Source organism: Syngnathus typhle, linkage group LG11, assembly GCF_033458585.1.
Source record: "Syngnathus typhle isolate RoL2023-S1 ecotype Sweden linkage group LG11, RoL_Styp_1.0, whole genome shotgun sequence".
Classification (NCBI taxonomy): domain Eukaryota; kingdom Metazoa; phylum Chordata; class Actinopteri; order Syngnathiformes; family Syngnathidae; genus Syngnathus; species Syngnathus typhle.
This window is the reverse complement of record NC_083748.1, coordinates 4,203,329-4,224,490: the sequence shown is the minus strand read 5'-3', so window position 1 is coordinate 4,224,490 and position 21,162 is coordinate 4,203,329. Positions and strand designations below refer to the sequence as shown.

General features: G+C 42.2%; 4 protein-coding genes and 1 long non-coding RNA gene across 9 annotated transcripts; 3 read left to right on the top strand and 2 right to left on the bottom strand.

Moving 5' to 3' along the window:
• Positions 1–814: 814 nt before the first annotated feature.
• Positions 815–3,818, bottom strand: LOC133161955 (uncharacterized). Its single transcript, XM_061290711.1, has 3 exons — positions 3,673–3,818; positions 2,954–3,103; positions 815–2,456 (listed from the first exon to the last, which is right to left on the bottom strand). Exons 2-3 carry the CDS (start codon positions 3,099–3,101, stop codon positions 1,708–1,710), a joined length of 897 nt encoding a protein of 298 aa, XP_061146695.1. The 5' UTR covers positions 3,102–3,103; positions 3,673–3,818; the 3' UTR covers positions 815–1,707.
• Positions 3,003–11,812, top strand: znf362a (zinc finger protein 362a). 2 transcript variants are annotated; one of them, XM_061290710.1, is made up of 10 exons: positions 3,003–3,138; positions 3,824–4,911; positions 8,413–8,479; positions 8,745–8,910; positions 9,152–9,271; positions 9,499–9,802; positions 9,920–10,144; positions 10,232–10,310; positions 10,733–10,891; positions 11,048–11,812. In XM_061290710.1, exons 3-10 carry the CDS (start codon positions 8,414–8,416, stop codon positions 11,201–11,203), a joined length of 1,275 nt encoding a protein of 424 aa, XP_061146694.1. In that variant the 5' UTR covers positions 3,003–3,138; positions 3,824–4,911; position 8,413; the 3' UTR covers positions 11,204–11,812. The 2 variants fall into 2 exon arrangements, with proteins under 2 accessions (XP_061146694.1, XP_061146693.1); XM_061290709.1 differs by having other exon boundaries at positions 8,739–8,910.
• Positions 11,813–12,213: 401 nt separating this feature from the next.
• Positions 12,214–14,925, top strand: emp3a (epithelial membrane protein 3a (MAM blood group)). 2 transcript variants are annotated; one of them, XM_061290955.1, is made up of 5 exons: positions 12,214–12,377; positions 13,638–13,726; positions 14,045–14,147; positions 14,228–14,368; positions 14,584–14,925. In XM_061290955.1, exons 2-5 carry the CDS (start codon positions 13,649–13,651, stop codon positions 14,757–14,759), a joined length of 498 nt encoding a protein of 165 aa, XP_061146939.1. In that variant the 5' UTR covers positions 12,214–12,377; positions 13,638–13,648; the 3' UTR covers positions 14,760–14,925. The 2 variants fall into 2 exon arrangements, with proteins under 2 accessions (XP_061146939.1, XP_061146938.1); XM_061290954.1 differs by lacking the exon at positions 12,214–12,377 and adding an exon at positions 12,884–12,911.
• On the bottom strand, positions 12,379–16,635 carry LOC133162052 (uncharacterized). Of its 2 annotated transcripts, none has more exons than XR_009716166.1 (4): positions 16,493–16,635; positions 15,244–16,385; positions 14,569–14,740; positions 12,379–14,360 (listed from the first exon to the last, which is right to left on the bottom strand). It is a non-coding gene; the product is annotated as an uncharacterized LOC133162052 (long non-coding RNA). The 2 variants fall into 2 exon arrangements; XR_009716167.1 differs by having other exon boundaries at positions 14,569–14,654.
• fam83e (family with sequence similarity 83 member E) lies at positions 15,945–21,046 on the top strand. Of its 2 annotated transcripts, none has more exons than XM_061290951.1 (8): positions 15,945–16,403; positions 16,472–16,618; positions 17,341–17,465; positions 17,539–17,973; positions 19,181–19,237; positions 19,394–19,619; positions 19,700–19,921; positions 20,007–21,046. In XM_061290951.1, exons 1-8 carry the CDS (start codon positions 15,945–15,947, stop codon positions 20,175–20,177), a joined length of 1,842 nt encoding a protein of 613 aa, XP_061146935.1. In that variant the 3' UTR covers positions 20,178–21,046. The 2 variants fall into 2 exon arrangements, with proteins under 2 accessions (XP_061146935.1, XP_061146934.1); XM_061290950.1 differs by having other exon boundaries at positions 19,394–19,634.
• Positions 21,047–21,162: the final 116 nt, after the last annotated feature.

Sequence of the window (21,162 nt, the reverse complement as noted above, 5' to 3'; positions counted from 1 at the left end):
CATTTGACGGCCCACATGAAACAATCTTGTTGCTTTATTTCACGTTTGAATGAAAGTCTTGCACCATTATTATTACTACAACTTGTTTCATCCTCTTTGACTTTTTTTTTTTTTTACAGCCCTGTGACAACTCGCCCTGTCATCTTTTCAACCCCCCCTTTACCCGAGGGGAAATTGTCCATTAAAAAGTCACTGATGTCTTCTTTGTGACTCCTCTTTGATGACTCCAAGGTGTCCTGAGGGAGAAAGTCAGCCTTTTTATGTGTGGGTTCTACTCAGAGGAGAAAAGACTCCAGCAAAACGTGTCGGTTGCTTTGGAATTATTATGAAGAAGAAACCTTGTTGTCATTTTGTGATGCCCTTTTGTTTTGAGCACACGAAAGGAAATTCTCAGTTTTCCCATCTCCACCGTTTTCCTCCTCGCATTCCATCTTCAGACTCTCCGAGGAAACGTATGGCGCCCTCTGGTGTTGAATCTGTTGCGTGGGAGATGCTGCTTCGTCTCGTCTTTCATTGCGTGACTTCAGTTTCATCTTTGTTTACGTTTGCAACAATAGTCGCCACAAGCACCAGCTACTATGAAAACAATATGAGATCAAAGGCAACATGCAACTCGATGCTTCACAACACTTCATACCATTTTAAATATTTCAAGTCTTCAAAATGTAGTATTACATTTTTAAGGTCTTTTAAAAAATGGAAAATAATTCATTTACTTTATGGGAATATTTTTCCCTGTGATTTCCTGTGTTATGGTTTGAACCACCCATTTTTCTAACTCACCTGTGCTTCATACAAGATCTGTAAACATATCTCATTGTCTGCGTGTTATTTTATTAGACTAATCAACACATTTTTCAAAGGCAACATCATTTGGTTGTGTAACAGAACAGTGTATTCATTTTCTTAATTTTCTTCTTTTTGTCCTGATTGCATTCTATGTGTTGTTTTGTTGTAACAGTCAAAGCAGCACCAGAACCATCGTTATTCCTTTTCAACCCCCCCCCCCCTCTCTTTTTTTATTTATTTTTTTATTAATACATTCATCCACTTATATTTTCTAATTGGGGTCACGGGTGAAGTGTAGGCTATCCCAGCTGGCTCTGAGCTATATGCTAAATTTCTTAAAATACTTTTTTAAAACTTCCACTGAAAATCCTTCCTATTCACCATTGTTGTGCTCACACCCTGTCGGATACAATAGTTTTGATTTGGCAACAACCTCCAGCATCTTGGGGCTTCTGAACCATGTTGAAAGAGGAGCTTCATTTTGTCAGTTCAATGCTTTGGTGGCAAGAAAAAAAAATTCAACTATGTTGAAATGAGGAGCTTTATTCAAACCGTTTAAAACTCTTGTCTAGGTTAACGGTAGTGCTTTGTCACCATACCTTATAGGGAGGTATCAGCTCGAAGCAACAACAATCACGTCTGTTAAATTTTGAATTATAATGTGCATTTTGGGGAAAAGTTGCTCCTGCCCCCTTTTTCTTTTTTTCTTTTTTAATTTTCACTGTCAAAACTGGTACTGATCATATATTTTTATTACCTAGAGCCAGTCTCATTGCGTGGTGGTCCTCAAAGTGACCACTAATCCTTTACGGCTTTAGCCAGCAAGCCTCCCTCAAACTGCCTTCTCAGCATCTAGTCCTCGCATGTAAACACTGTCCCATAATACCATAATCCCTTTCCAATCGGCGGCCAATCGTTTCACACCGCCATGACAACAACAGCGGTGGAACCTCTGTGGGTAGACCCCCAAAACAAGCGGACACAGGCCTCCAGGAGGGTCTCCACGCTCGTTAACAGGAGGACATTGACACCGAGGTAAAGCGGAAGCACCAGGACGCCGAGCACGGCCAGCGAGGCCAGCGTCAAGTTCGAATCCCGCCGTCCCTCCCTGCGCAGCGTCTTGAAGGGCACCATCGTGCATCCCTTCTCCTTGGAGGAACATTCCCGGCCGTCGCCAACCATCTTTCGTGTGAGGAGGAGAAGTGAGCATGTGACCAGGATCAGGATCAAGTAGAGGAAGGCCACGCCCCAACAGGGACTCATCGCTCTGGGTAGGGGGCTCAGCAGGTTGGGCAGACAACGCATCAAAGACCCGCTGTCGGCCAAACAAACCATTGCCCTGGCTTCCTCAGACTTCCATCGACACCCCAGGCTGAGGGCCACCGCCACCCACATCGACAAACAACACAAGTAGCCAATGGCGTGACGCTGCCAGCCGCCATTCACCGCATCATCTTCATCCTCCTCTTCCTCCTTCCCTTCCTCTTCTTCTCTCGTCGTCCACAGAAATCGGGTGAGAATCTCCATGGCGATAAGGGGAGTGATGAGCATCAGCACAGCGCCGTAGGTGTGGCTCAGGAAGAGCAGGAAGCGCAGGGCGATCACGCCCGGCGGCGGCGTCAGCTCGCCAAACCACCGCTCAAAGAGGCCTAGGAGGCTCAGGTAAACTGCACAAAGACACCATTTGACAATGTTTACACTCAACTTCCTGTTCAGGTTCAAGCTGAAGATGGTAAAGTCCACCAGGAACAAAAAACAAGTGTACTGTAAACAAAACATACATTTGTAAAACACCAAGGACACATTTGTGTGTCTGTGTGTGTGTGTGGGGGGGGGGGGTGTAGCAGTTTAGTGCCGCTTTGATTTTCTTCAGACAGTACCAAAAAAGAAATGTTCTTGCTATGCAGGACAGATCTAACTGGCAGTGAAAGGAAATACAATGCATTCATTAAATGCAGCCCATGGGCACCAATTAAAACAACAGGGGGCCTAAAACTGACCCCTGTGGAACATCATTACGACAGAGTGGCAGGGTAGGATATAGAACAACCACACAGTCAAGTCCTGCCTTTCAAATAATGGTTCTAAACCACTTGAGAGCGCTAGAAATCAAATCATTAGTAGCCAGCGCTAAAACTAGCGAGCACCCTTGCCGCTCGCTCACCTGCGAGCAGGAAATCGGTGAAGATGAGGATGCAGCAGCCGCAGAATCCCACAGGACTTCGCAACGTCACCAGCAAGGGCAGGGTTAGGAGGCTGCACACCACTTTGAAGACGCACAACACAGACGCGCCGTCCAACACGCTGTCCATATCTGCGGGGAAATGACACGCATGCAGCTCAGAACAGGTTTGCCAATTTTGCCTTGAGGTGTAGCAGCTCAGGAATGTCAGCTGCTTAGTAGGCTAGAAATGTAAACATTTTTCCTGCACTTGTTTCTATTCATCCTGTGCTTGGAGATCGATACTTGAACTTTGCACTGTTTACTAAGAGGAAGCATCGGGGACATCATTTAAACGATTTCAAACAAACACTACTGAAATGCTTCCATGTTCAATACTGAAAGACTCACATGAAGCCAACTGATTTTGTTTTGCTCATATACACACACGCAAATGAATCATGAATCATACTAAAATACACTCAGAAAATGTACTGCAAGTTTGGATGTCTGCAAAAAAATTAAAAAACCTCAGCGTGTGTAAGATTGTTTCAGTAGTGTGCGTGAGAAGTAATCCTGAATTATGCCCCATAAGATTTACACGCACACACACACAAGTGATATTCACTTAAATCAGCTACACAACATTGCATGGATGTTGCATGGACACTCAGTAAAAATAACTAAATAAAAAAAATATCACCATTGTGAGTTTTCATTACCTGGTCGCCCCCCTCCCGGGAGTCTTCAGAGCCGCATGTCACTTTAGAGCTGTTAAACACACTCTCTTCCTTTAACCGCCCCACACCCCGTTTTGCTGTTGCTGATAACCCCCCCTTTCCCCTCCCCTCCCCTCCCCTTGTGGCCTCCCAGGGCGCCTTGCTTGCTTGCACCTGGAGCAGTGCTGGGTGTGGCATTGTTTGAACGGCTCGGGGAACCAGTTGGGCAACTAGCTGGACCACGAGACGAGCGTGTCGAGACAAACAAGGTTAGAGGGAAACAGAGAGGGAATTATTGAACTTGTTCGGGCAACTGCATGTTAATACACTGAACCCTCCCTCCCTCAGGCCTTGTTGGATTTTCTTAACGTCTATTTTTTTCCCTCATTGTAATTATTGAAATGCTGCATGCTTTTTCATTTTACGTTTTCGCACTTCTTTTTTGCAGAAAGTACAATTGGTGCCTTGATGTGAGTTTAATTCATTCCTTGACCGTGCTTGTAACTTTTCCTATTCAAATGAATGAATGTGCCATTAATCCGTTCCAGCCTTGCAAAGAAAATATTTTTTGATTCTGCTTGACAGATAGATTAGCCGTCTTCTCTCCGCTTCAAAACAGCTTTTCTCCCATATACAGCTTTCTGGTCTTCAGAAACGAAAATTAAAAGTTAAATCAGAATCAGCTTTATTGGCCAGGTTTGTGCATGCCAAACGTCATCAAATCAAAAATAAAACGACAATAACAAAGAAAAAAGTAACAACAGGCCAGCTGGTGAGAGGCCTAAATATTGTAAATGATGTTCAAAAGTATACACTTCAAATGTTTTATGCAAGCAAAAAAAAAAATTGCCCAGTGTAATAATAATGGTGATGACGCTCCTCGCGCGGACCGCTCAGTCAGTCAAGTGTTAAGAGCGCCACCTGGTGCTGATGTGCGCACATCAGCGCGCGCGTTCACGTGCAGAATTTCCACCAACATAGAGGCAGCGCGTTCACGTTCCCTCCCATCGTCCTCTCTACCCCAAAATTCCCCCCAAAATGTGGCATAAAATGGGTTAAAAAAAGAAAGAGAAGAAAAGATCGTATTGCTGCCGGGGGTTCGCCTCCTGCAGGACCCAGAAGTGAACAACAGGCGACCCGGAAGGTTTGAAGTCCGCCTGACTGCAAATCGACACGAAAAGAAGACGAGTGGCGATCGTTGCCCAAAGAATCATCGTGCCAGCTGCGCGCTCACTCAAGCAGGTATGTGGCTTTTCCTTAAAAAAAAAAAAAAAAAATCCCGTCGACGTCGCGGAGCTTTCAACTCGCTGGGTTAGCGTCGTTGTTACGCAAGTCGTGCAAAAACTAAGTTGGCACCCCCCCCCCCTCTAAAAAAAAAAAAAAAAAAAACGAGCCACCCTGCGGCGCCCCTGTGATAAATGTGTATTTATCCCACCATTACGTTACATTACATCGCATCCACTGTATGCGCACTGAAAATGTTGATTCCTGCACATCCTCCATGAAAGACGTCGTGTTTGTGGGAGGAAGTGTCATTAGTGTTGTGTGGGTTTTTTTTTTTTCCCTTCAAGCAGCCGGGATATTTAAAGCTGCAAAATGCAAGTCAACAAGGCGAAAGAGAGTGGTGCTGGCTGGGTGGGGGGGAAACAGCCACCCGATGTGCACGGGGACAATTGCTCGCCTGTGCTTACTCGGAATCGCCCGCTGCTTATAAAAATAAAAGCGAGGAATGGGCTGCCATTTTTGTTTCCCTTTTGTCTCGTTTTGGGCCAAAAGCAGAGCAGAGGAGAGGAGACGGCAGTCTGCAACGAGCCAGCGCACAATAAAACGTTGCGTCTTTTTAAGATGGAGCTTCACATTTTCATGATTGTTATTCATATCATCTGAAGATGACAGCCTCCCCCCCAAATCGTCTCGCAGTAGTAATAATTGTTTTTACTGTTACTGCATTGATGGTGATTGATGACGATGATGATGGATTGTCCTGCATGCCGTGTTATTTTCAAAAATATTAAATATAAAATAGATATAAATATAAAATTTACCAGGTTTTTTTTAGCTTAGTTTGACTTTGATTTTATTGTTGTTTTTTTCTATGTAAATTGTATTGCGTTAAATAACCGTTTTGTGTATTTACTTCCATTTGACTATTTAACATTTTTATTTTTATTACAATAAATTTTTACTCTACATTTTTCGTTTATACTATGTGATTTTATTTTGTTTTTTAAGTTTAATTATCTATGCAATAGTTCAAAGTTCAGTTTTTTAATGAACTTGGTCAGTTCTTAGTGCATACAAAAAAATCTGAATTAATGCTCATTTTTAAGAATTAGGAATTAAAACAAAAACTGAATAAAGCCGTTCAGATAGTGGATGGAAGGATTGCATTTTGTTGTCATCTTAATGTGCAAGCTCAAATACTGTACAATCAAGGAATAAGGCGGAGTAAGGAAATGAACTGTCGCACATTTCAACTAAGGCTGGATCCGAATGTGCACACTGTTTCGTATAAAGTTAAGGGGTTATGCCATTTTGTAGGTCTCCGAATGTCAAAAATGTAGGGCACTCAAAACTACCCACTATACATTTGGAAAAGTAGTGACCATCCATGTTCACCGAAAGGCCATGGCTCAAATGTAAATATGAATAGGTTCTATCTTCTCGATTATTTCATCGATTACCCCTCTTGCATCTGGCCTTAGAATCTAGCTTCTGATCAGCATGGGTTAAAGTATTACCCACAATGCTTCCGTTTTACGTCACAGTTGACCCGAATTACGATTACTGGCACTTGCGTGCCGCAAACAGCAAGCAGGAGATATGGCAGCTTTGAAATTTTGTATCAAATAAAAGACCCTATGCCAGTTTGTTCACAAACGAGACAAGAGTTCTTTGGTAGTGTTTTTTTTATTTTTATTTAACCTTTTACATGGGGTCACTTGATAGTTCGTATTGAAAACTGAGTCCCTTTTATCTTAAGATGCTAAGTCAGTAGTTCTTCTATTCTTACGCCGCTACGTAAATGACTGTCCTTTCATAACCTCGGAACGCCGCAACCGGAGGGCCCCTGTTCTTCTTGCCTCTACATTATGCTTGGAGACTATTCGATCCCGTGGTAGGCTGAGGTCGTCTTTACATGTGGTCCAGATGTGCAGAATCGAATTTTTGCATGCACTAAAAAAAACAAAATCTTTCTTTTTTTTTTCCCATTGGTTTTCGTCTTTTGGAAACATTTCTCATTGCATACTTTGGCACTCTTAAACCATTCCTGTGTGTGTTTGCTTTAGCCGAGGCATAACACTAGGCCGCGTACGCCAGCCAAGAGCAACAAAAAAACCATTGGTCCTGTAAACCCCCCCCCCCCCCTAAATATTTGTCTAATGATGGCAGGCGCAGTAGTTCGCTTTCACCTCCAGCAGGCTCGTCTAACTTGCACGACACTTGAAAAAAATGCATTGGGCTAATCTTGTCGTCCTCCACAATTTTGCAGGAATGACAACAGATTAGGTTTTCATGTAATTGGTTTAAAAAATAAAGGCTCTAGGGAGGGGGATCATAAGTAGCCAATATTAATCCTGTTCAAGTCAGAACCCTGAAGCACGTGCTATATAAAATGGTATGGTCCTGTTGTAAAATCAAAAATGGTATGGTCCTTTGAGCCCAATGAAAAATGAAATTTGACAAAATCATTCTAATTTTGTATTACATGTAATTTTATTTGTGATATATTTAGTATTTCTTTTTATTACTGATTAGGTTTGCAAATGGTGCTGCCACTTTAAAATGATGTATTTCTCCCCCACACAATGCTTAAAGGCTACTTTGTAGTTCATGGACTACCATTGGCTTTCTGGTTTGGGGGAAACTTGAAAAAGTTGAGTTTTTAACAACGGAATTATTGACTATTTTTTGTCAGTATTTAACATTCAACACTTAGTTCACGAATGGTGCAGGACTATACCATTTATTTCATGGCGGGGGAAGATATCGTGTACTGTGTCTCGTCACCGTGGGACGGAGGAAACGGAATTTCGGTTTCTTTGTGTCTCTTGACATGAAGGGATTGACAATAAAGCTTTGACTTTGACTTTGATATAAGTTTGACCATGTGGATCTCAGTCATAATCAAGATAATAACCTTTGCCCAATTTTCTCTTTCTGTCAAATGATTCTAAATGACTGCTTCAAATGAAAATGTCAGATTTTTTGGTTGCCTTTTCAGGCTTGGGTTCTTCCACTTTCCGTTTGCTTTAAATGAAATTCTGCAACTGCGATCTTTCCATGTGAAATTTGCATTATTGCAATAGTTGTTGACGTGCCTCATGAATGTCCAAATACCGCCAAACATAAATGCTTACTTTAAATGCGTAATAAAAATATTCTAATAACATTCCAATTTTAAGAAAGAAATGATGTTTAGGGCATTATTTGATTCACTCACCTTTTGACTGCTGCTGATCAGTTGTTGAACATCCTGGTGTGTTCGCATTCTGTGTTTACGCTGATAACACTTTGACAGTGAAGGCTCCCCCAAACCACAGCGCCTCTCACGTGATTGCATATCTAACTGGCATCTTTCAAATGACTTCACCTTGTCTCCGCAAGGAGCTAAATAAAGATCCACCTCCCACTTGCCTCTGTTGGACTTTAAAGAAAAAAGTGTCTAAGTAGCACATTGAAAAAATGACACTATAAGAACTAGCCGATCGAAATGTTCTTTTTTTTCTTGATGTATTCCAGAATGGCGGAACCTCGCTTTAACAGTCCCTATTTTTGGCCCCCGCCACCAGCCATGGCTGTCACGCAGGTGAGTCTTATTTCAAGTCTGCTCTCTTTAAATTTTCCAGAGGAAAATGATGTGTTTTTGCATACCTCAGTCCTTTGAATTTTCTGATTATTCACGTAGTTACTTGGCAACGTGATCGAGGAATTCAGTAGGGAATCGTACAAAAAAAAAAAATATATATATATATATATATATCACATTCAAACTGAACTATTTTAGGAACAGCAACTCTGACAAACAAAAAGCATCCTAATGAGTCTTCTCTTTTGATGGAATGAAGGAGCAGCTGATGGCGGAGAAGATTCGAGCGTCTCATCCAGCCCCTGTGACGCTCCCCTCCCAGCAGCCCTTGCTGTCTCCAGAAGGCGACCAGCACGTGACGTCCAAAGCCCAGCAGTCAGACGTCGTCCTGCACTCCAGCCCCGCTCGGCCCACCTCCAGCTCACTCACGGGTACGTCGTCACGATTGCATACCGAGCTTTTCACGTTTGTGAAGTTTATCACTTTGGTGATACGTGGCAAGCATGGTTATTATAGTTAACAGAAATGGACAAAATAACTCAAATTAAACATTTCAACATGAACCATCATGAAAGGAAATAACGGAAAGCACATCTTATATTTATAAAACTGAGTAAACCTAGAAAAATGTCCTTCATTGCTACAAATGATGACTCCGATGTTTTCTTCAAGGTCGAATTCTCGGCGACGTCAACTTGAACCTGGACGGCAAAGCGGCCATCAAAGCCAGGGGACTGTGGGAGGACTGGCGGCAGCTCATTGAACACCCTGCTCGGGCAAACCACCTCTCAGGTGACGGCATATCGTCTAATGCAAATATTTCGATTTTCCGGATTATAAAAAAATATTTTATCTGTGCGGGCAATGATTACTTTCATATTTTAGCATGAAGCGATATATCGGTCAACTACTCAGGCTTTGAAGATGCTGTTGTGACTTTGCTTACATGCGAGGCAGTACATTCAAATTCCCCAGTTTCCTCGAATGCATCATTGTTATCGGCTCCTCTCGTCCTTCAGGCGTTTCTCTGGCATCCAGAACAGGAAACCTCAACAACTCTGAGGTCACCTCGCCCGCAACGCCGCCCTCGGGTGCCTCCACACCCCACCTGCTCTCCAGCTTCGCCAACCCCCACGGGATGGACCCCGGGAGAACCAACGGAGGTCTCATGAGCCTACTCGGGGTGTCCAAGCCGCCGAAAGACGGGCGTCGGAAAATCAAAGCGGAGAACGGCTCCTCGCTCTTGGTGGTGCCGTACCCCATCCTGGCGTCCAGCAACGACCAGTCCGCCATCAGCATCACTGCCAAAGAGAAAACGTACAGGTACGCTAACCGGGCCGTGGATTAGAGAGGCTCAAGATGTCTACTACCTTCTTCTTCCTGTCCATCCATCGAGCACAATCCAAAGCATCACGAGTCTCCTTTGTATCCCGACCGCAGGTGTAAAGTGTGCCCGCTCACCTTCTTCTCCAAGTCGGACATGCAGATTCACTCGAAGACGCACACGGAGGCCAAGGCGTACAAGTGCCCTCACTGCACCAAGACGTTCGCCAACGCCCCGTACCTGGCGCAGCACCTGCGCATCCACTTGGGCCTCAAGCCGTACCGGTGCGCCTACTGCGAGAAGTGCTTTCGACAGCTCTCGCACCTGCAGCAGCACACCAGGTGAGATGCTCCACAAAGACTTCTGTGTATGATATATGGCTTCAGTCGTGTTCCATTTTAGTTGTTTATCAATTGATTTTCATTCAGAATCCACACGGGGGATCGTCCGTATAAATGCTTCCAGCCCGGATGTGAGAAGGCCTTCACGCAGCTGTCTAATCTTCAGGTAAACTCAAATTAAATTTTACTTGATTCATTATAAGAAAACATAGTATGTTTTGTGATTATTGTTTTGTATTTTATTATGGCAAAACTAAAATATTGTGGTTTATTTTTATTACAATAAAACGTTGTTTTTTTAATACATTTTATTGATAGATAAAAGAAAATATTTTCTTTTTTTTCCATTATTTCATTATTTTATCATTCCAAAAACAATAGTAATGTGCAATATAATATACATGTCTGTTTGTCATTTATTTTGTATTTTATTGTTGTCATTTATTTTGTATTTTATTAATAAGAGCAATTATTGTAATGTAATTTACATTATTTATGTATGTTATTTATTTATTTTTTTATGTATGTTTTTTAAATTTTTTTTTACCTTTTAGGGCAAATGAAATACCAGATTTTTGTTGTTTGCAGTCTCACCAGAGGCACCACAACAAAGACAAGGCGTTCAAGTGTTCCAACTGCTTCCGGGCTTACTCGGACGCGGCGTCGCTGCAGATGCACCTTTCGGCCCACGCCATCAAGACGGCTCGGGCCTACTGCTGCAGCACGTGCGACAGAGCGTACACGTCGGTGAGTGAATGGTCACTACTAGCTTAATTTTTAAATTATTTTAATCATGGGGGGCCAACTGCCGCATACCACAAGCCCCAGAAATTTCCTTTGACTTTTTTCGACATTTCTTTTCTCTGAAACACTCACCATCCATCTGCACGCCTTGCATTGCAGGAGACCTACCTCATGAAGCACATGTGCAAGCACGCAGCGGCGCAACACGGAGGGCCTCGGAGGAACGACGCCCCCCACCACCACCCCCGGACGGATGCCTCAGACCTGAGCGCGGCCGCCATTTTGTCCCGACATCACCTCGCTCTCTCCGTTTAGTATACGACGACAACCATATGGACTCGGGTACGACCAAAAACAAGAAACAAAGTGCCAGAGTGTACTAATATCCTATGAGGAGGTACAGTAATACTTTCCTCCGTATTAATTATAAATATATATATATATACGCATCTGGATTATGTCTAATGAGCACTTTGAGGCCTGAAAAGGACAGACTTATAACATTTATTGTGATGTCACAGATTGTTCTTTTTTTATACGCTCCCTAACTTTTTTAATGCTCGTTAAGGTATCTTCTATAAATAGTATGCGTTCCAAGTTGATGTAAATATTATGTGCTGAGTTTTTTTGTATCGTTGGTATTTATTCTTTTTGGCCACATTCCCTCCTAAGATCACCTATGTTTTGATAAGAAAAAAAGAAAAAAAACGGGTTCAACTCAGAGGCCGGCATATTAGGTCCACCCGCACAATTTAATACGAATAAGAGTTATCTTATGTCACAAAATTTGCCTTTGCAAAGACAATAGTGTTAAGTTTAACAATCTGTTTATTATTGTGGTAGCCTCGTGTGTCCTAACACAAAAACAACATAGGATTGACTGTCAAACTCTTTTTAAAGAATAAAACAATAATCCGAACTTCACAGAGTGGCCAGTGATTTTTTTTCCCCAACTCACATCAGCTGTCAGAGGCAGTTTTAGTTCATTTTTAATTCAAATAAAGTAAAATTTGGACATTGCCGTATTCTCCTTTTTACGCGTGCATGACAATTTCGACATTGCATGTGCGCGTGTTTTGTCTTGGGTGGGCTTACACTTCCTGCACGTTGGCCATCCAAAGTGGGTTGCCGCCTCCGATGACTTTGAACATCCTGCCTAAATTCGTCTCCCCGTAAACTCGTGCCAGGCTGTCGTGTACAACTTCATTTCCCCTCAGTATAAAGTGCATTAATAATTTTTTTAAAAGAGGCAGCGAAGAGGAGGGGCACAAATTGAGCTGATCCAGGGGAATTTGATTTTCCTCCAAACCACAGTTATGAGGGGGAGGGCCACAAGAAGGAGGAGGGGAGGCGAGGGGTAAAGCTTAGAGGAAATGGGTGTCGAATACTCCTCCTATGCCGCTACACATTCCGACTCTCCACGAAAAGAGCACAAAAGGAGGAAAACATCAACTCTTGGGATAAAACTCCGAAGCATCCAGGAAAACTGGTAAGAATACGTCATGTCTTTTTATTCATCCAGGAAATTAATTTGTTCATATTCAGAAGGACTTGCAGTATCTTGCATGAACTTAATGCACTGAACATACGAACAGTCAAATGTGAGCAAACGTAAGCCACTACCAATGATGTCATCAGAGAGGACCGCTGGGAACAATTTTGCCCCAGACTGTCTCAGTCCATTCATTGAAATAGAAAAAGGAAAAAAAAAAAAAACATAGGCGATAGTAGCACTATGAATGCCTTTGGTGTTCTCATCAAAATCATCATGAAAATGTTGCATAATAATGAAACTTGGCAATCTCATTAATAGTGGCAAAACATTTGCTCCCATAGCAGTACAATGATAAATATTGTTCTTAAAATTGCTCTCCATCCTGTCATTATGTCATATCGGTGTTTTTTTTTGTTGTTTTCACCTAAATTTAGTTCTTTTAATTATTTATTTTTCTCTCTTTTCAGTGCATACGTCAATCATTCTTGCCATTTGCAGCCTGGCCCAGTTCCTATCATCAAATGGATAGTGGGGCTCCTCTATTTAGCATTTCAGATTGAAAATATATTGGTTAAACAGTCAAACTGTTAAGTGAATCATACTACTTGCTGAAGGTCCACCAAGTGCTCATAAAACATCAATATTAGCAAAAATATCCACCCTGTCAGTAAGCTCATATTCGTGTCTAATTACAGATATTACTATATATATTATATATTTTAAGTGTTGGACTTTGACCAAGTATACGTTTCTCACATTGTAACCTACTTCATTTAATAATTATGAAGTTCAATGGAAAATCTCAGCTTTATCTGTAATCTAATACCCAAATCTTTGGTCGCGCTCTAAAGCGAAACAGAGCAAAACAGATATTGTCTCAATTCCAGTTCCTGTTTGGAATAAAGGGACTTTTTGAATGGTTAAATTGGGGTTCGTGGTGGGGTGGTGGGGAGGCAAATAAGACACGATCTTGCTACTGATGCTCAAGTGAAAAAAAAGTTATGAGTATGTGGGTTGTGATGTCATGGAGACAAAAATGCAAAATGAGAGAAAAGGGGAAAGTGTGTTTGTGATCTTGCTAATAGATAAAAGATGTTTAAGGGAGGGAGTCATGAAATGAGGCTCTTTTCGGGAGTCTGCCCCTCATCTTGGAGACATTTTATGAGGAAGCTGGACTCTGATTCATAACCGGGCCAGCTTGCAACACTTCCTCAAGGCACTGCCCAATAATATATTTTCTTGTTTTTATTATAGCGGCCTCAGCCATGGTGTTCCTCCTCATATCCTTGACCGTACTGCATCTTGTCACCCTGTCCATGCTCCTTGTGGCTACCCTGCAGAAGGTGAGTGGCACTTTCTGTCCACGGGATGGCGCTGTTCCACCTGCTACAACTAACCTTGATATGTAATGTATCAAGCTGCAATTCCAATTATTATTATGTATTATATTCTATGCAGATGGCTCTCAACCGTACATCTGACTTAAACCCAGAAATTCCATGCAGCCTCTTTTAGACAGGAAATAATTAAAATCTGTAAGGCAAAAACTTCCTTCGGTTAAATGACATCACAATTGAGGTCATTGTCTTTACTCTGTGAGCTGTGTTGAATTGTGCTCTACAAATAGACTTTGCTTACTTTGAGTGTGTGTGTTTGTGTAGTCCTGGTGGGTCTGGAACAATTCAGAAATCAGCGACCTGTGGTACAACTGTTTCCACGACAATGCCACAGATACGTGGCTGTGTGCCGCCACCAATGAGAGCGGTAAATGATCATTTGCATTTCTGCACGATTCCATAATATCGTCTGATGTTTCAAAACTGTTGGATCTTTGCTTGTTCCAGACTGGTTGCAGTCGGTGCAGGCCCTCATGGTGCTGTCCGTGGTCTTCTCGTCCATCGCTCTGCTGGTGTTTGCAGCTCAGCTCTTCACCATGTCCAAAGGAGGGCTCTTCTACTTGACAGGACTCTGTCAAGCCTTTGCAGGTATGATATTATTTGTAAAAGTTGTACACTGTATCATTTTTTTACTGAATATTCATTTTCTTGATACAAAATTTAAATAGACAGGATTTTTGAAAAAATCCTAATTCTAAAAATAATTTTAGCAATAACAGACAGTTTTTGCTAGTACTGATCAATATTTTATTATTTTCTATTCTTTATGTTAATTTTCATTACTTTACCTGTAACTTTTGCAGGCTTCACCGACTTTGCAGCTTGCCTCATCTTCACCTTTCACAGGAAGGAGATCCTTAATGACTCCAGCAATCTGGGTAAAGGTCATTTCGGTTATTGCTTCATCCTAGCGTGGCTTTGTGTCCCCCTCTTGTTGATCAGTGGCATTCTGTATGGACACTTGCGAAAGAAAGAATGAAGGGGACGAAAAAAAAAAAACTTTTTTTTTTTGCTTATCCCAATTTTTTTTCCATTTCTAGTGTGGCCCTAATTTTGTTTTGTATCTCAGCCTAGTGGGCAAGGTGTGTGAAAAGTCAGAATTGAATGATTTTTTTTTTAATACACTCATTAAAATTACAACTTTACCTTTGTTTATTTATTTCTCCAATAAAAACGTTCGAATGGCTTTACAGCCTTTACTAGTAATCTTACAATCTCTTATCTTTTTCAGTAAGGCCCCATAAGGCCTTGGAAAATCACTCAATCTGTCAACGGTTTATTTTTATTTCCAAGATGCTCATGCTTCTTTGCGACTCGCCAGACTTCTAGCGATGTCACGGTATTGCCATGTAAGATTAATCAAAGTCATAAAGTAAGATTTGGGTGGATTTTATGGCGTCAGATGAATAGACAGAGGTGTTTGAATGTAGTGCTTAGGGGTGTGTCTGCTTTTGGTTACTCACCTTTCAACAGGTTGCGAAAGGCATTCTGTCAGCAATGTTTTCTCTGGCATAGCAGTAGGAATTCAGAAATGTGCATGAAAGGAAATGCACACGAAATAAGCTCTGCAAAAACACAAGTGTGTACAGACTTTGGATTGGTAAAGCTGCCAATCTGGCTGAACCAGTCCAAAACAAATCACATGTCTTAAAGAAAGGCTGTGTGACAATATTTGCTTCTCAGACAAACGCATCATGCAGATGATAGAAAAAGTGGACGCACCAAAGAGTTAATGCGTGAAAGTGAGACGACGTTGTAATTGAGCGCGAACGGCGACGAAGTCTGTCAGCGCTAGTGGGGCACAGAATTTGCGGAATCCGATTACAATGTCGCCCACAAGGAGTGGAAGGCTGACTGAGATGACAGGCAAGGGTGGGGACGAGTCAAGCGAGAAGCACAGTCACACAAGCTCCACCGGAGGTAAGATTGACAACAACACTACAACAGAAAACATGCGCCGACCGCATGAATCTTCTCTGACTTTGTGTTTAGGGTCAATATGAAGCTCCAGACCAACATAACTCAAGGGACTTCCTCTCTGTAATCGTCATTGGATGTCTTTGCCGTCAAGCATTTGGTCCTCCGGATCTCATTGGACTGATGGCTGACGTGAGACGAGGTCAGTAGTTGAGAGACTTAACATATCCTCATAGAGGTCGCAGCCATGCCGGGCTCCCAGCAAGCCAGTCTGGATGAGAATGAGGTGTTCCTGCCGGTAACCCCGTCTTCCCCGGAGTTCCTCTACTCGGAACTTGAGCGCCATTCTATGGAGAAGCTCCTGGATGAAGGTCCCAAAGCCTTTTACAACACCGTCGGCGCAGAGTTCTTTGGCTCCTTCCTCTCTCCCGATGAGGTGGGCGAGATAACCAGCTCGGTTCAGGACTTTCATTATACTCCCCTGCAAAGAGAAGAGACTGGAGGGAAAGTCAATCCGGATGCAGCTGACCTCACCTCGTCCTACTTCCCGTCCCACTCGGATGTGCCCGCTCCGCGTTTGGAGCTGGGTTGGCCCGAGGCGCCTTGGGTGCGCATGGAAAACGTCACAGTGTACACAAATCCCCCCGCTGAGGGAGAACCTGCCATCAGAGAGGTCATCCGACGGCATCTGCAGAAAGCCAGCCAAGTATGCGCCTTTGAATTCTTATCATTCAGCGTGGGTAGAGCTCATTTGCAAAAACGATGTCTCTTTAGGTACTTGGCATCGTGACTGACCGGCTGACAGACAGCACTATCATTAGGGATTTACACAACGCAGCCTCCAGAGGTGTCCCGGTTTACATCATCCTCAACCAAAGGACCGTTGAAGAGAAGTACACACTCCACAGGCTGGGACATCCGGTGAGTCGGGCTTGAAAGATTGCAGAAGCACAGAAGGTGGACACACTCAAACAGATTCTCCTGTATGGTCCAAGTGATCTCAAACTTGATATACTGCATTGCGAACTTGACTTATGATACGGTGTCGCATGCCTCAGTGATCACGGTAACGCCAGTGACAGTTCAACTGGTTATGCAGCATTCAGGACAGTCTTCTTGTTACTGTTGCAGAATCAACAGAAGATGCGCTTCAAGCGAGGGCAACAAGACATAATGATTGGAAACAAATAGGTTGGATTGCATGTAATGACTATTAGGACATTCAACTATTATGACTTCAAGACTTAGACCAGGGCTATTCAATTAGGAATTCAGTTGGGCCAAATTCATGGTATCAAACACTAGGAAATGTATTGAAATACCTGTTGCATATCTTGAGTGCAATTCAGGCTGGGCCACTTTAGGTTTGACTCTGGGTCCCTAATTGAATCATCATAGTCTTATATTAGTCAATGGTTGCTCTTTGTTGGACCCCAGTGTTACGTCACCAGGACATATTTTCATAAAGTTCACTGTACTGCAAACCATATTTTCTTGGGCGTCTAATATTCCAAGAATTTAATTGTGTACAGGGCTTGATTGTCCCTGGGACCCATAATTCTCGGTGAGGACATTTCCAGGAATCCTGGGTTACATATCTATCATACATCTCCATCTAATACTATGTTTCAATTTAATTGCAGAACATTCGTGTTCGTGTTCTTGGAGGTAAAAGCTTCTGCTCGAAAAGTGGAAAGATGATTGTTGGCGAGTTGAAAGAGAAATTTATTTTGGTGGATTTGGAGACTGTTATTCATGGTAGCTACAGGTAAACATTCATATGAAAAAGTTTTTTGATGACAGCAGCTGATGTTATATCAGGTTGTCTTCATTCTCGACAGCCTCACGTGGACGGATGCTCACTTACATCGACATCTCGTCACCGCTGTCACCGGCTCGGCTGTGGACGTCTTCGACAAAGAGTTCCGGATCCTGTTTGCTGCTTCCTCCCCGGTTCCCAACCTTTCGGAATACGCCGTTCCCCACATGGAAATGACAAAGCAGCAAAAAGACTTCAAAGATCCGAGTCCTCCCAGACACTTGCACATGAAGCAAGAGATCCTCAACCCTCCTTCTCCACCGATGAACGTCCACCTGGACTGGGAGGCCATGGGTGTCATCCCAAGAGGAACCTTGACGGATAATCCTTTTGAGGAAGAGGAAGAGGAAGTTGTGGCAAAGGAAACAGCCTTGCAGAATGATATGATGTTTGATAAAAACACAGCCATTTTGGATACTTTTACTGTGAATGGATACAAGCCTACGACATCGAGAAGGTACCTACCCAGTAGATGAGGTGTTGTTTCGCATCCTAACTTCAAAACATACAGTGCAAAAAGTCTTGGGTAATCATTAGTAACTTTATTGTTCTTATAATGAATTTGTCACCATGGTCATTTTAAGTCAATTGTAGATTTGCGGGATTATTGTATAAATTCTAGCTAAATTGACGGCTCAGCTTCAGAAAACTGGTGATTGGTTTTGACTTAAGACTGTGATTTTCAGTTGACAGCAAGTGGCAAAATGCATATGGATAGTCACTAAATCATTGTTGCTAATTATTAGGGGTGTAACGATTCATCGATACACATCGATTAATCGATTTAAGGCTCTATGATTTATTGGCATCGATGCTAAACGTAAACATCGATTTATATCGCCGTGTTTGACCTCGGACATTAGACGCGACTTTATTTTGAAATCCAGTTCATTGTTGCTTGCTTCCTCTTTCCGGGAGCAGTGAGCGGCGTGTTGTGTTGTGAGCAGAGCAGGCACGTGAAAGGGGAGTCGACAACTAGTACGCGGCTCCTGGGCTGGTGCTATGGCTAGTGTCCAAAAAGACGAGGAAATTGGCTCCCCTTTAGGCTTCAAGTCATTCTTTGGAAGCACTTTTGATTCCAAAGAAAAGATGACTCAACGGACAAGACACTTGCAGTTTGTAAATCCTGCCATGCGGTGATCAAATATTCAGGGACCACAAATCTCGATGCACATTTAAAGAAAAAACACGACATCAAAGTTCAGTGTTAAAATAAGTACTTTATATACTACAATACTCTTGTAATTTCCTAAATAAAGAGTTTGCAGTACCTTGTTGATTTTTCGTATGAATTGTTATAAATCAGGATATTGTTCTATATTTTTTATTTAAAAAAAAAAAAATGTATCGATCGTAGAGCACTATATCGTGATGTATCATGAATGAATCACAGCAGGGTTTAAGATATCGGCAAATATCGTATCGTCCTTCTTTGTATCGATATGATATCGTATCGTGACAAACCCCACGATTTACACCCCTACTAATTATTGTAAAACATTGTAAACACTATCAACATACTAGATGAATATTGTGAATTGATTATCAAGGTAATTAGTTTATTTCAGAGGTGTATATATTAATGATTATTGATTGACAATTCTGATATGTGAATTTGTGCCACCAACATTGACTGTTTTTTTTTTTAATTGTGTACCTCATAGGGTATGGGACAGCTCTCTAATGACAAACAATTTGCCGGACAACGTAAAACTTTCCAAGTGAGTTTTATAAGGGAGATATACAAAACATTTTTGGTGAAATATAAAAATGTGCTTTTCTACCCGTATTTAAAAGACATCAAAAACGGTATTAATTTAATAATTTAATGTAATGAAGTACATACAATAAAAGTATATTCCTCTCTTCATTTCCAGTTGGGCAGAACATCACACAGAAGAGTTAGTATCCCAGCAGTTCTCCAAAGAGCTGAGAAACAGCGCGGACGACAGATCGTTGTCAGCGTGGCGAGACAACAAAGACAGCGACTTGAAGCAAAATGAATTTTTATTTTCTTCAACGAGGGAAAAATGGCACGAAAAGCCAAATTCCCGCGTGAGAGAGGAGAGCAACTTGGATGACATCAGCTCCAACATAGAAAATGTAGCCGCCTCAAGAGTAAGTCGCTTCTTCAAGTTTTTAATTTCATATTTGAGGATTTATTTGAATGTGTCTGCTTGTAGAAGCCCTTAATCTTGAGGGTGCCGCAATCGGAGAGCTTCAACTCGATGAATGACCTCATGAAGAGATTCAAACCTCAGAAGAAGTCGGAACTCCTCAGAAGAGGCTCCATGAACAACATGCCCGAGACGACCCTCTCCATGATGGACCTCCGAGCGGATGCACCCAGCGCCGACCCGATTCCCGATGAGAGAAGATTCTCTGTCCCGAGGCTTAATTTCAACGTAAGCCCTTGCTGCTGCATTTTGCTGCATCGCTAATCACATGACCTCACGTGACGTGATTAAAAGCCTTGTTTTTAATGCACAGGTTTATGAGCCAGACCAAATGACACCGGGCTTAATCCTGATGCAGAGAAGGAACGACGTGGTCAAGGCAGCCCTGCAAAGACTTCCACAGGCCTCCAAGCTCAGACCTCGCAGCTTCGCCCTAGATTTGAACTGGAAGCCTCTAAGGGAAAGAAAAGGGGAGGAGGAATGAGCTGCCGCTCCATCTGTCTTGAAAGAAACTACAAAACCTCGCTTACCTCTGTAGTATTAAACACTCGAACAAGAAAAAAGGCTGACTCAAGACTTGGATCGAGGAGTCTATTTGTGTGGATGAGGAGTTAACCTGTCCCACTCCGACTTGTGAGGTTTTTGCTCTTGGAATCTCATCTGCGACCTTCATGTTGGAGATTTCATTTTCCCTGTTAGTCTGGCCTTCTCCAAAAACATACATGTTGTTAGATCCACAGGTGAAAATGTGAGCGTGTTCATGCTGGATCGATATACGCCGGTGGGGTTGAGAAAGTAATTTATACATATTGTTTCGTATAGAATAATAAAATGCAGAGGGGCTTAAGTGGGGCTACACCAAACGCTGGTGTAACGCCATCCATAGATAGGCTCTAACTCATCTGTGAGTGATTTATTTTTCTTGTATTAACTATAAAATGTCAAATGTTGTCAGTCTGTTTTTAATTATATGTGACTATTTTAACTATGTGAAGTTTGAGAGTGCTCTCTGTATAAATTGCTATCTAAATAAAATGTCTTTGACTTACTATAGAAAAATAGGGAAGTTGGCAGGGTTCATTTCAGTGCAATAGAAAAGGGATAATTCTTCTTCTTCCACATAAGACGGCTGGAGATAAGATTTGAAGCCAGAAGCTCAGAACTGTGAGGTTGAAATGTTAACCACTCCTTCACTGTGCTTCATACAATTAAAAAAAAAAAAAAAAATGCTTCCCACAAACGACCGGGAGTGACCGACGATTTTGAGTTGACAATCCTGTCTGACTTGAGGTTGTGACCTTTAAGATTAGCCACAATTATCTTTATTTTTGAAAAAATAAAAAAAAGACCATATATGTGTCTTTGTATTTTCCTTATTTGTTGAAATGTTGTCTTATCCCCTTTTTCCATCAGTTCAGTTCATTTTTAGCAAGCACGGGTTTGCAGTTTTGCTGGAAGAGCATTATGTA

Excerpts from the sequence above, each read along its gene's own strand:
- LOC133161955 (XM_061290711.1), bottom strand. The coding sequence starts at position 3,101 with ATGGACAGCGTGTTGGACGGCGCGTCTGTGTTGTGCGTCTTCAAAGTG. Across the intron at positions 2,457-2,953 it reads CACCGATTTCCTGCTCGCAG|TTTACCTGAGCCTCCTAGGC; the intron begins GTGAGCGAGCGG and ends GTCTTTGTGCAG.
- znf362a (XM_061290709.1), top strand. The coding sequence starts at position 8,414 with ATGGCGGAACCTCGCTTTAACAGTCCCTATTTTTGGCCCCCGCCACCA. Across the intron at positions 8,480-8,738 it reads CAGCCATGGCTGTCACGCAG|GAGCAGCTGATGGCGGAGAA; the intron begins GTGAGTCTTATT and ends GATGGAATGAAG. Across the intron at positions 9,803-9,919 it reads GCCAAAGAGAAAACGTACAG|GTGTAAAGTGTGCCCGCTCA; the intron begins GTACGCTAACCG and ends TCCCGACCGCAG.
- emp3a (XM_061290954.1), top strand. Across the intron at positions 14,148-14,227 it reads TGCCGCCACCAATGAGAGCG|ACTGGTTGCAGTCGGTGCAG; the intron begins GTAAATGATCAT and ends TGCTTGTTCCAG. Across the intron at positions 14,369-14,583 it reads ACTCTGTCAAGCCTTTGCAG|GCTTCACCGACTTTGCAGCT; the intron begins GTATGATATTAT and ends TAACTTTTGCAG.
- fam83e (XM_061290950.1), top strand. The coding sequence starts at position 15,945 with ATGCCGGGCTCCCAGCAAGCCAGTCTGGATGAGAATGAGGTGTTCCTG. Across the intron at positions 16,619-17,340 it reads TCCACAGGCTGGGACATCCG|AACATTCGTGTTCGTGTTCT; the intron begins GTGAGTCGGGCT and ends ATTTAATTGCAG. Across the intron at positions 19,635-19,699 it reads AAAATGTAGCCGCCTCAAGA|AAGCCCTTAATCTTGAGGGT; the intron begins GTAAGTCGCTTC and ends GTCTGCTTGTAG.